Consider the following 12,327-nt stretch of genomic DNA (forward strand, 5'->3'; position numbering starts at 1 on the left):
TGGGCAAACATGTTCTTTCTCAGACTAAGTCTATTAGTCAAATTATCTTTTCTCTGTATACTCTCATTTTCTTTACCTCCTCTGTGCCCCCTTTTTCACATGTAGATAACATTCGACTCATGTTTCTTTCCCTATCTGATGTTACACAAGGGGAAAGCCTCTCCACCTTTGTTAAACAGAACAATTTCCTTCGGTAGGTCGGCCACCTGGAACACACCACATAAAAGCTGTTGGCAGGATCTAATGTTGTTTCTGGCAGGACAGCCAACAGTATCCTCATTGGCACATCCTCAGATTGTGGTGATAAACTACAGATCTAAAGAGGGGCTGTAGGAAAGAAGGGGTAGGGCCCTTAGCAGGATCCGTGTGATAGCAGAAGGGGAAATGGTTTCAAACTAAAAGAAGGGAGATTTAGATTGGATACAAGGAAGAACTTGTTTACAACGGGGCAGTGAGGCACTGCACAGGGTGCCCAGGGAGCTGGTGCTGCCCCATCCCTGCACACAGCCACGCTCAGGGCACGGGGCTGAGAGCACTGCTGGAGCTGTGGGTGTCCCTGTGCACTGCAGGCTGTGGGAGCAGACGGCCTTTGGGGGTCCCTTCCATTCCCAGCTATTCTATTTCTACAAGTCTGGTAAGAATCCCTCCAAAGTAATCACTGATATGTGGATCACAGGCTTGAATGCAATAACTGAATATATATATGTATATATATATATATATAAAGAAGAGGAATGTGTGAACAGCAAGCTGGCAAAACAAAAGAAAACCAAAAAGGCAGAAATCAGAATTAAAGCGTTCTGAAATCACAGAATCACTGATGTTAGAGAGGATCTCAGAGACCCCCCCGCCCTGCCATATGCTGGCTGCCCCAGCATGCATGACCATCCATGGCCTCGGGCACCTCCAAGGACGGGGCAGTGCCAGTGAAAGCGAGTCTCAGCTCAAGGCCAGCTTAACTGAACTCCTTTTTTCCATATCCAACAAGGCTGGACTGCCGGGTCCGCGCCTTCCTTATACCAGATGTTAACAGCGCACGTGAGAACAGCCCCCCTTACAGTGGAAGCGCACACCAGCACCCCGTGCAGCGGCGCTCGGGTTTTACTGAGCACCGCACAAAACCCCTCACGCCGCGCCGCCCCCAACCCCGCCACGCGCCAACCCCTCCCCCACAGTCTGATGCAATCCGCCCCGGCCTCGCTCCCTCCCGCAGCCAATCGCTGCCCTCGCGGCGCCGCACGTCACTCCGTCCCGACCAATCAGGGAGAGCCACGACCGTAGAAATCCGGGCGGGGCGGCCGTGCCGGCGGAGTGCCGCTCGATCTGTACCGGCGGAGCGGTGATGGCGGCGTTGCGCGGAGCCCCGCGGTTGCTCCTTTTCCCCGGCGATGCGGCCGAGTCCGCAGCAGGCCGCCGCCTGTCCGTTGTGCTGCCCGCGGGGGCGGCTCCCGGCTCCGCGGAGGCTCCGCCGCCGGCCCGCAAACGGCAGCGCCTCACCCACCTGAGCCCCGAGGAGAAGGCGCTGCGCAGGTGAGTAGGGGGCGACGGTGGGCTGGGGGGGGGGGGGGGGGCTGCGGAGCCACCGACCGTGACCGCGATGTGTCCGCAACGTGCCCCCAATGCATCCCGCAGGAAGCTGAAGAACCGCGTGGCAGCTCAAAGCGCCAGGGACAGGAAGAAAGCGCGGATGACGGAGCTGGAGCAACAGGTGGTGGAGCTGGAGGAGGAGGTGAGCGCCGGGCCGGGGGATGCGGGGCGGCTGCGGGACGCGATCTGACCGCGCGCCGGTATCCGCAGAACCAACGGTTGCTGAGGGAGAACCAACGGCTGCGGGAACAGACAGGCAGCCTCTCCCTGGAGAACCAGGAGCTCCGCTGCCGCCTGGGCTTGGACGCTTTGAAAACGGAGCCGGAGTGCGAGTCTACGGTGAGTGCCCGCAGCCCCCGGCAGGGCAGAGTCCGGCGGTGCCGATCCTTGAGGTCGCCGTGGGGCGGAGCGGAGCTGCCGGGAGCGGCTGGGTGCTGAGCAGGCGCTGTGTGCGGTGAGGAGCGGCGGCTGGGTGCGTGGCTGTTCTATGCGTCGTGTAGGAACGTACAGCGGTTGAGCTCGGGGGGAACTGTAAAGATCAGCCTGACTCACTTCAGCTGGCTGCCGAGGGCCCATCCGTGGCCTCGGCACCTCCAGGGATAGAAAGAAAGCAGTTCCAGTCATCTATGCATGTCTCAAAACAGCGGTGGTGAGCAAGGTGGATTTCCAGGGGTGGGGAGGCTTGAGCCACTGTAGAAAGCGGTTTCACTTTATCAAACATTGCACAATAAGCAAAGAACCTAATGGAAGTGCTTGCAGAAGTGTGTGATCATGAGGGTGCTGTCTTGCCTGCCAGAACACTTGTGACTGATGGGGCTTTTTCCTCGTGCAGGTTGTGAAGGAATCCCAGGTGGATGACATCAGGTTGGTGACCGGGTCCGCTGAGTCCGCAGCACTCAGACTACGTGTTCCTCTGCAGCAGGTGCAGGCCCAGCTGTCACCATTTCTGACAACCTCCACATGGATTCTGATGGCAGTGACTCTTCAGATTCTGAGGTGAGCATCTGCTCCTGTCCTGAGTAGTCTAAGAACTTGCTTCAAAGCTTTTTAATATGAAGTCTCTGATTTTTGACAGTTTGTTTATTAAGCTTTGGAATACCCTACTTGTGGTTCAAGTCCTAATGGGACCCTGTGGGTCCAGGAGATGTTAATGCAATTTCAACAAGTTCAGTTTCTGTTACTCTTCAAAAAATACTGCCTGGAGAGTCTTCTAGCTTATACAGCAAATGCATACAAATGCTGATGACATACTGTAACTTCTTGAAAACAAGCTTGGTTGTTGATTACTATGCTTAGTTGGAGCTTGAAGGTAATCGGGTATGGATTTCTTCCTATCCTGAAGGCTCTGAAAACTACCATACTTTTGGTCACAGGCAGATCTGCCTGTGCCTGGTTCTTGAACTCTTTAGAGCCAGTAAGTACTGTGGTGTTGGTATGTGAAGAGTCTGAAGATACTGAGGATGTATTAATATGCAGTCAGTGTGGAGTTAAGAAATCTCTACTCCCTGGAGTTAATGAACAAAGTAGTTCTGATCAGTGACTGTCTTACCAGTATCAGTTGTGTGGTGATGTTAGTGTATCTTTTCAGACGAAGGTGAACTTATGCCATAGTGAATGTGTTGTTATGTTACAGTGGTAAGCTGTCTTTCTAAAACAGTATTTTATTCTGCAGTCTGATCTCCTGTTCGGATTACTGGACGTTCTGGACCCAGAAATGTTTCTCAAATGTGCTGATTCAGAATCATCCAGCCTGGAGAAGCTGGAGGAAGAGATGTGTGGAGAAACAAATTCCATACCGACCTCCCCCTCTCCCTCTCTGGGGTCCCCATCAGCTAAGCTGGAGGCCATTAATGAACTCATAAGGTTTGATCATGTGTACACAAAACCCTTAATGCTGGAGTTTCCTGTTAAGATGGGCAATGAAACCAATATGCTTGTGAAAATTGAGGAAGTCTCTCTCTCTCCGCCTGAAGACAAAGCTATTGCTGAGGTCCCAGTATCTGTGAAAGAGGAGCCTGTAGACAGCTTAATGCCTGAGCTGGGTATCTCTCATCTGCTTCCCTCTCATCATAGCTTTGCAGCCTCAAGCTATCTGCTGGATGCTGGTAGTGACTCTGGATATGAAGGATCCCTGTCACCCTTCAGTGACATGCCCTCTCCTCTTGACACTGACCATACTTGGGAGGATAGCTTTGCCAGTGAACTCTTTCCTCAACTGATCAGTGTCTAACTTGGTAGTGTTAATTGTCCCTGGTTATCTCCTGGCAGGGTAACAGGATATGCCTTTCTGGGGGGTGGAGGGGGTGAAATTGATTGTATGCAGAAAAGTGTTGCTTATTTCTTCCTATGAATGCTGGTAGATGTAGTGATGGCCATTCATTTCTACTGGTAAGGAGAAAAAATAGGGTGTTTTTGTCCCCTCACTGCTCCCATTCGGTGTTCTCTTAGGAGAAAAACTTTAATTTCTCAGTAAGTCGGCAATTTGGAATGAACCTGAAAATCAAAGTACTCTTCTTTAACTCTAAAAGCTTTATTGGGACATCTGTGTTTAGACAGCTGGGTTAAAACTAAATGGTCTGTACATTTTACAGATTTACTGTGTAAATGCTTGTTTTCTGTTGGCTATGTAGAGTTGCTTTCTCTATTTTATTTAACTATATTGGTGCAATTAAAGTGCAATGCAGCTCATTTCTTGCCTTGTATGTCAGTAGAGGCGGGGGAGGGACTATCTGGGCCTCTGGAAGCTTTGAACTCCATAGGTGTTTCTGGACAGTGGGTCTTTCTGCACTTGTTGTACCTCCAGCTGCACAGGTGCCTGTAGCTGCTCTTCTGATTGATCTCTGGAGGCTGGACCTGTGCTGACCTGTGATGCTTCAGCAGCTGCAGTACTGTTAGTGAATATCCATGGGCTGAACTGCAAAGGTCACGTGAAATGAAGTAAACAATTCTCAGTACTTGCTGTTGAGAACAGCTTTAACTCTGTTACTGCACAGCTCAATTAACTTAATTAAAGTAGCAGCAACACTGCCACCCAGTGACATGGATATAGACTGCTTGTTATTTCCACTTAGTGCAGAGATCAAAATGCATCTCAATGAGCCACAAATGTTAGGTTTCTAAAAACTTGGTGTCCACTGCTCACATTCCCATTGCATTTGGAAATGGACAGTTTAAATTTACACCCAAAATTTGTTAGGACAGAGCAGACAAATGTGGAGCACTGCTTATGCCACCTCGTTCCCTCTTTTCATCTTCACAGCTGTAGGTGTCTCATGGCACGGCTTATCGAGGCTTATTGTCAGTATGGGTTCTGATACAGGCTGGTGGGATTTACAGACTTGCTCCCCAGAAAGCACACATTCCATGTTGGGTATCTGGAAGCTTCAGAGAGCTCAGGATTTTTGCCAGCACTAACATCTACCAGACGAGTAGTGAGCGTGTACCTGGTGTACCTGGTGTACCTGGTGTACCTGGTGTACCTGGTGTACCTGGTGTACCTGGTGTACCTGCTTACCGTACTGCTTTGATGTTGTTCATACTATTAAGGATTAATTGCACCATCTAAAAATACTTTAGAAAATTTATTGAAAAACTCACATACAAATGGTGATTTGGCCCCAAGAGCAGACAGACCAAAATCAGATCTTCCATATTTCAAAATAAAACTTTTTCCACTTTTTCCTAATACTGCATCATGTTTCTATCTTCCTCACAAACAGAGTTAATAAAGTCTCTGAAGGAAGGCAACAACAAATCAAACTCTTACAAATACAGAAGTGTGAAAGTCCCTGGTAGTTTGTCCTCACCAGTTACTAGAGCAATGATTTTGTTCAGTCCTAAATAACTGGTTCCTACCTCTACCCCTGCTCTTTACCTCCCCCACCAACACTTCAGCCCTCTTCTCTCCTAGTAACAGCATAAATAACTTAAACAAATTCTAAAATAAATCTAAAGCAAATGCACTGGATGCAGTTCTTTCCCATCTCATGGTCTTTGTCAATAGTCTGCCAGTAGATTCTTTCAATGGCAGAATAACAGAGGTCAATGCTTGTTAATTTGATGGACCATTTGCCCATTCAGTATTTTGAGTAGGGAGGAAGCTGTCTGGATCTCACATTTTGGCTTCTCAGTTTTTTTGTACCCTATGCCAGAATTTGATGTTCTCATCGTGTTTTGGAATTGTTATCCTTCCTTTTCCCTTTATTTAGCATCAGTGCTATCAGCTAAGTCAGTCCCAATCTTGAGCTTTCATACAACCCTGCAACCTCAAAAAAATAGATATTTAGAGGCACCACGTTTGCTACCCGCAATGACAACAGCCTGCCCCAAGCTGCATTACTTTATACTCAAGCCATGTAGCAGCAGGTCAAAGGCTGTACATTTTAAGCAAGTTCAACAGTATAATAATACATAAGAAATTTTATACATTACATGCAAGAGATTTGTAACTCTGAAATAGATACAAGAGCAAGAAAAAGCTGCACACGCTCTCCAAAGTCCCAGAATGTAACTTAGCACTTCTCAGCATAATGCCTATTCAAACGTTGGAATGTTTTTAGTGAAGCTCTGAAATATTTTAGCCAGAGACAGCAAATGTCAGAAAACCTTCAACAAGAAGAGCAAGATATACATAGGATTTAACTAACAGGGATAACTTTCCAAGAAGGCTGCTGTTCTGAGCCAAAAAAGAATGACTGCAAAAGCAGAAGTTTAAAATCAGTCAACTGACTTATTTAAACATTTAAAAAACCCACAAGGATTATCAGTTAGCTGTGCACAGGATTAATAATTCCTCTTATGCAGACAGCTGCATTACTGAGGTCAGTGTACTTGCTCCTTCATGCTAGCAGGATGTCAAATACAGACTGGGATGTAGAGACAGAATCAATTACTTGGAAAGGAATTTTTCTCAAGAAAAGCCTCAATTTTGGTTTCTCTGGAAAAGGCTGAGGACTCGAGACTAGAAGATGATGTGCTGTACCTTGTTTGAGTGTAATAGAAGTAGCGTGCATGGAGAAAAGCTGTGTGCCATAGTGCACTGAGGATTCCTTAACACCCTAAGCAGGATACAAAATTATTTTGGCATGTATCTGTATAAACTATGTGGCATCATGTTAATGGCATGTTCTAGCTTAGCCCATAAATCCGGGTTTCCTCATGCAAACAACAAGCATCTTCTTCACCACCACTGTCAGCGATCTCAAAGTCTGGGACTTATTTACCTTGGCATCCTTTACCTCAGAAAATCAGCTCCCTCTATCTGATCCATACCATCTATAGCAAAATTAAAGGACATTTCTTATTTAATCAAGTTATGCTGCCTTGAAGCGACCTCCTGGCTCAGTGCTTATAAAGACTCACATCAGATGTCCAGTGTGCATCAGTTGGCTTGGGAACCACTTCTCTCTAGACTTTGTGCCACCTGGAGAGGAGGGGCATTAAAAACCCCACATTTATGAGACCATAAACCAAAGAGGACTGTAGTCAGATACCTTCCAAGTTAGTAGCCAGTTTTACTTTCCACAAAGCAGGACGGTTCTGCTCGGCCATAACATTCCTTCCTTACCAAGCTGCACAACGTATCATTTCAATTGGAGTTTACATCAAGTGCAAGCTGCAGATGAAACAGCAATTGTGTGAAGAGCTGTATTTCTACAGGGGTGACTTTCCTGTCTCTGACTGCTCAGGACTTTGTCTTCCTTTCAATACCTTTCTCTGATGTGAATAAAAGTAACTGACCAAGCATGGCGTATGCACCGGTCTGAATGGCTCAGTAAGTGAAAAGCGTGGCTTAAGCCACCGTAACATTCAGTTAATTGGATTTTAAACCTTTCCAAGGACATTAGGAGGAAATTTCATCATTAACAAAGATGGAAAGCTGCTTCCTTGTTTGAAAGGCCTCTGGGTTGCCTTCTCAGTAAAAATGAGAATATTGAACAGACCAGAATTATCTTTTCAGAACGTTGCCCAAAGTTGTGTCTGGCCAATCCATGTTCTTACAATTGCTACTAGGAAAACAAAAAAATGGAACCAAACTTCAGATTCACACAAACCAGAAGAAAAGAAGGTAACAAAATAACAACAACAGCAACAAAAAAAACCATCACAAGGTCACCACTTTCAGTCTACAATTTGGCATCTACAGCTCCATTTCTTCTTCCGCACATCCAGAGGTTCCCAAACTAGCATATGGATCTGGAGACATGGCAGTCTGTTGGGATTCAGGGAATGTTTCAGTCTGTGGGTCAAAAGCAGCTCTTGGTGTTGTCTGCTTAGCTTGACACCCTTCAGTACCCTGCTGCCTGAAGTTCTTAACAGAAACAGGCTTCAGTTTATCTGTGAGAAATTCAGGAAGTGGTTTCCAAAGCACCAGCTCCATAGAAGGACGGCTCCTAGAAGGGATGGAGTGTCAGTTAAATTACAGTTCTGCAATCACAACTGCTAAATGCAGAAGACCAGTGAATATCTTCATGCACTGTGCTAGCCTGGAGCTATATTCCAGGATGCACATTCCAGCTTTTTGCCCATCCAATTGTCTTTTCCTTGACCACTTCCATTACTTTAGTTCTAACCCTGTGTTCTCCACCAAACTCGATGAGCACTGTTGGTCACACTCGAGGACCTTCTCTGGGGAACCCACATACGTAACAATGAGGACATAACCGTTTATTCAAAGTATTTCACTCTGTACAAATCAGGGGCACAAAACAGACAGCTTGATGACTGCTGCAGTTACACTTAATTCTGCTTTACATAAGGACAGTTTTTCCTGCTTTTGGCCAGGTGAACACAATGTTCTGTGCTCTGTTACACAATGCTGGCTGCATCATGCACTAATTCAGGACATCTCCACAAACACAACACTGTGTCTCTCATTTCATTTGCACGTGTTAGCTACATAGCACCGTGATTTCCTCCAGAACTTACATAGACTCTATTATTTTCTTTGTCAGGACTTCACCAAAATCCCTCTTCATCCCTTTTTTAAGGGTATCTGACAGGATAAGAGTGGGCAGATTGCTAACATTTCCATCAGCATGAACTTCCTCATCTTCATCAATTATCCTAGGAATGGAGGGGGAAGAGGGAAATAAACACTATTGAGCATACTTTCAACAGGCACATCCACTGCAGACTACAGTTGTATCCACGTGCACTGCACTGCACAGTGCAGATATCTGGCCTAGGCTGGGGTACCAGAAGCAGCGGGGCCGTGTTCACACAAGTCTCTCTTGGGCCAACATACCCTAAGAACGACTGCAACCATAGAAGCCACTCGAGCAGCTTCTGGTACCTGAGCTAGCTTTGTTATCTTTGCATCGTCCAGCAGTGCACAGTGACACTAAGAACACATAAACCACATTCACTTGTGGGGAAAGCATACAATTCAGTCCTATTACAAGTGAGTCCCAGTAACTTTGCCTGCTCAGTTCTCCATCTGTTAATTTTGAGAATTAATCAAGAGCGACTGAACATATTTCTTAATCTTGAAAGACTTTGCATCAACCTGAGATTAAAACAGTACAAAAAGTTGAGGAATCCAGATCAAACTGGAGGCATCTCCTCTATTTTTGGTAAAAGTTTTAAAGAAAATTTGGTAGAGTAGCTGGGAAAGGTGGGAAATTACCCTCTGAGAGGCATAAACATACTTTGTAATGCAGGTGTAGCCAAGAGAAGAAAAATGACTGCTCTTATTTACCCATGAAAAACGCATCCTTTCATCCATCATATGTTAAGTACTCATCTAAAAAAAAATTGGTTTTTAAACTTATATAACTTCTTTGCTTCTCTAGCTGTCTGCAGCAGACATTTTGGAGTATTTTGGAATACCAGCTCAGCTGCTGTCAGCTGATACATACACATGACATTCCCAAAAGAATGCACAGTACATTTATTACATGACTGTAGAGGACTGACAAGAGCCACCCCATTTCCCGCTCCCAAACCACCTGATAGTTAGCAAGATGAACCTCAGACTTACACATGAGGAAAGATCTCTGATTCATGCTATTCTGTACACTTACAAATTCATACCTAACCCAAGCATTTTTAGTATTAATCATAGGACAAGCTGTGATTTGTTGAGGGGGAAAAAACCCAGCAAGCTGAGCTCAATTCTGAATAGATAATGTAAATTAAAAATGTGAGCTCTGGATACACACACAAAAATGCTAAAGACCCAGCACAGCATACTGATGCTGTTGATGATTTTGAGGAGATTGATACTTGTTCAGCATCTCTTCTTCTTGCATCAAGTTCAGATCACATTATCAACCACAGCACTCAGAAAACCACAGGCAGCTCACAAAGAGACCACTCACACCGAAGGTTCATCCCAGACTCAGCAGCCAGGTAACACTACTGTAAATGCTAGTTTTACCCCTTAATATCCACCAAAAAAAGGTAAAGCTTAGTAAAGCCAACCCAGTCAATCCCTGCATTTACCTGTCCTCAATTTCCTGAAGCTTCCTGCGAGCAACCTCGCACTGCTGCTCCCCCATTGTCTGCTCCATTTCTTCACAGGGAATTTCTAACATGGCAGTTTCAGGATGGCTACCACCATACTGACTTGTTGCTACCTCCCCAGCTGCCTGCTGACCTGCACAGAGAATCCACTCTTCAGTGCTGGGATTCTGAGGGCAGTTTTTGGCTCCTGTCAGTCTCTTCTTCTTCACGGGACAGCTAGGAAACAAAACAAGTTTACAATTGACCTTTACAAAAGAGGAATGTGGCTTTCTACAGGACAGTACATTAGAGAAAGCCATGTACATTTCACCCAGCTGGACAAACTGCAAAAAGGAAACCTCTACAAAATAATACATCAACATTGGTCCTATCAAAACATGGGTACCCATGCAAGAAAATCAGTACTACACAATTAATGAGGAAACTGCAATGGGTTTGGGCTTATGTGCAATTCAGTGGAAGTTCCACACTGAAACGATGGAAGCAGTTCCATTCCTATGTATTCTGTAGATAAGATGTGCTCAAATACTTATTGAAATTAATTTTTTTCAGGATATAAAACACAAATTCAATTTACCCTTCTGACTCTTCTTCTAGCTTATGCTTCTTTCCACATCGAACAGAGACACTGCAAAACAGAGAGAAGCAGTTACTGGCTGGCACAGGTAATATGTTCCTGTGACACTGATTTTCAAACTTCACTCACAGCCTGAACAACGCTAAGAGCAACAGTTGCTGTGCATCACAAGCTGTAAGGGAGCGGAAATTTCTGATTCAAAGGCCCATTTTGTTCCAAAGAAAGTCATGGAAGGCTGTAATTGCTGAGCTCCCCGCACAGAATGCCCGATCATTTCTTCTCCTTTATGTTATTTTTTTCACCTAGGGGCAAATCCAGCTGTGCTACCATGCAAAAGATAAAGGAAGCAGCGTGTGATCTAACTTCGGCCTCTTAATACGTTATCTCATGGCAACATGCTCAAATGAAATGTAACCAAACAGCAAAATTTGACAGAATTGTGTCTTTATGTAAAAATGTTGTGTTCAAATATTTCAAAAAGCGATCTGATTTTTAAAAGGCATCAGACCTTAAGAGCTTATCTTAGAAGGCTCAAAAATTGGGCACGTGAGAAGCTACTGATGTTTAATAAAACCAAGAGCAATGCGTTGCAGTTGGGTTGGGGCAATCCCAGATACATGTACAGACTGGGAGAAACCACTGAGAGCAGCCAGGAGAAGAGAAGGCTCCGGAGAGACCTCACTGCAGCCTTCCAGTACTTGCAGGGTGCTTACAAGCAAGAGAGGAGTGACTTTTGCATGGTCTAATAGTGAAAGGACAGGGGGGAGTGGCTTTAAAATTAAAGAGAGGAGATTGAGGTCGGAGGTGAGGAAGTAATTCTTTGCTCACGGGGCAGTGAGGCCCTGGCAGTGCTGCCCAGAGCTGTGGTGCCCCAGGCCATGGATGGGCAGCCTGAGCTGGGGGCAGCCAGCACACGGCAGGGCTGGGGGATCTCTGAGCTCCCCTCCAACCTCAGCCATTCCTCGAGCCTGTGACCAAGGTCTCCGTAAATTCGCTCACGTTCCTCTCGTTTTTGAAGCCTTCTTCACCCCTCAGCGACAGACTTCAAGGCAGCGAAGCAAACAACGCGATCCTAACGTGCGGATACCACAATACTGGAACAAAACAAACCACGACCGCTCCGGGAACTACGGCGGATCCGCAGGGCTCCCGGCCGCTCCGCACTCACCGGCTGTGGCTCTGCTGCGGGTGCGTGAAGGATCCCACGGGCGGCACGGCCACGCCTTCGTTGTAACTCCCGAGCGCGGCCAACGAGGCGATGTCGAAGCCGCCGGGAGGACACACGCCGGAAGAGCCGCGGCCGTCGCCGCCGTTCCCCACCATCTGCACGCAGCCCGCGGCGTCACCGGGCGGGACGAGGCGGTCGGGGGCGGCGGCCTGCGGGAACTCCAGCGCGGGACCCGCGGGGACGCCCTGACAGGACCTGCCCAGCGCTGCCATCGCTCCTGCCGGGCCGTCGGCTCCAAGCTCCCTCGGGAGGCCCCGCCGCCTCCCTCTGGCCCGACGGCACCCGGCCCGAGCCGCGGCACCGCAGGACCCGCGTTCTCCCCGCGCGGCGGCCGGGCCGTTCGTCGCCGCCGGAACGCTCGCCGCCGGGCCGCGCCCGAACTCGGACGGCGCCGCCACAGCCCAGCTCGCTTCCAGGCCTTTCGCCCCGCTCGGAGGGGGCCGGCAGGGCACGCCGGGACCTGTAGTTC

At 47.3% G+C, this 12,327-nt stretch overlaps 2 protein-coding genes across 4 annotated transcripts; one reads left to right on the forward strand and one right to left on the reverse strand.

The window, feature by feature from the left end:
- The first annotated feature begins 1,277 nt into the window (after positions 1-1,277).
- Positions 1,278-4,275, forward strand: XBP1 (X-box binding protein 1). Of its 2 annotated transcripts, XM_048964327.1 has the most exons (6): positions 1,278-1,530; positions 1,633-1,729; positions 1,798-1,919; positions 2,320-2,336; positions 2,474-2,583; positions 3,260-4,275. In XM_048964327.1, the coding sequence occupies exons 1-6, from the start codon at positions 1,343-1,345 to the stop codon at positions 3,815-3,817; spliced, it is 1,092 nt and encodes a 363-aa protein (XP_048820284.1). In that variant the 5' UTR covers positions 1,278-1,342; the 3' UTR covers positions 3,818-4,275. The 2 variants fall into 2 exon arrangements, with proteins under 2 accessions (XP_048820284.1, XP_048820283.1); XM_048964326.1 differs by lacking the exon at positions 2,320-2,336 and having other exon boundaries at positions 1,798-1,926; positions 2,420-2,583; positions 3,260-3,558.
- An 876-nt stretch (positions 4,276-5,151) lies between these two features.
- CCDC117 (coiled-coil domain containing 117) lies at positions 5,152-12,308 on the reverse strand. Of its 2 annotated transcripts, XM_048964324.1 has the most exons (5): positions 11,799-12,308; positions 10,631-10,681; positions 10,033-10,269; positions 8,515-8,652; positions 5,152-7,979 (listed from the first exon to the last, which is right to left on the reverse strand). In XM_048964324.1, the coding sequence occupies exons 1-5, from the start codon at positions 12,068-12,070 to the stop codon at positions 7,727-7,729; spliced, it is 951 nt and encodes a 316-aa protein (XP_048820281.1). In that variant the 5' UTR covers positions 12,071-12,308; the 3' UTR covers positions 5,152-7,726. The 2 variants fall into 2 exon arrangements, with proteins under 2 accessions (XP_048820281.1, XP_048820282.1); XM_048964325.1 differs by lacking the exon at positions 8,515-8,652.
- Between the last annotated feature and the right edge of the window lie 19 nt (positions 12,309-12,327).

The sequence above is a fragment of the Lagopus muta genome, chromosome 17, assembly GCF_023343835.1.
Source record: "Lagopus muta isolate bLagMut1 chromosome 17, bLagMut1 primary, whole genome shotgun sequence".
Classification (NCBI taxonomy): Eukaryota; Metazoa; Chordata; class Aves; order Galliformes; family Phasianidae; genus Lagopus; species Lagopus muta.

Coding starts and splice junctions, on each gene's coding strand:
- XBP1 (XM_048964327.1), top strand. CDS start 1,343: ATGGCGGCGTTGCGCGGAGCCCCGCGGTTGCTCCTTTTCCCCGGCGAT. Junction 1,531..1,632: donor GAGGAGAAGGCGCTGCGCAG/GTGAGTAGGGGG, acceptor TGCATCCCGCAG/GAAGCTGAAGAACCGCGTGG. Junction 2,584..3,259: donor GTGACTCTTCAGATTCTGAG/GTGAGCATCTGC, acceptor TTTATTCTGCAG/TCTGATCTCCTGTTCGGATT.
- CCDC117 (XM_048964324.1), bottom strand. CDS start 12,070: ATGGCAGCGCTGGGCAGGTCCTGTCAGGGCGTCCCCGCGGGTCCCGCG. Junction 8,653..10,032: donor CTTCAGGAAATTGAGGACAG/GTAAATGCAGGG, acceptor CTCCATTCCTAG/GATAATTGATGAAGATGAGG. Junction 7,980..8,514: donor AAGAAAATAATAGAGTCTAT/GTAAGTTCTGGA, acceptor CATCCCTTCTAG/GAGCCGTCCTTCTATGGAGC.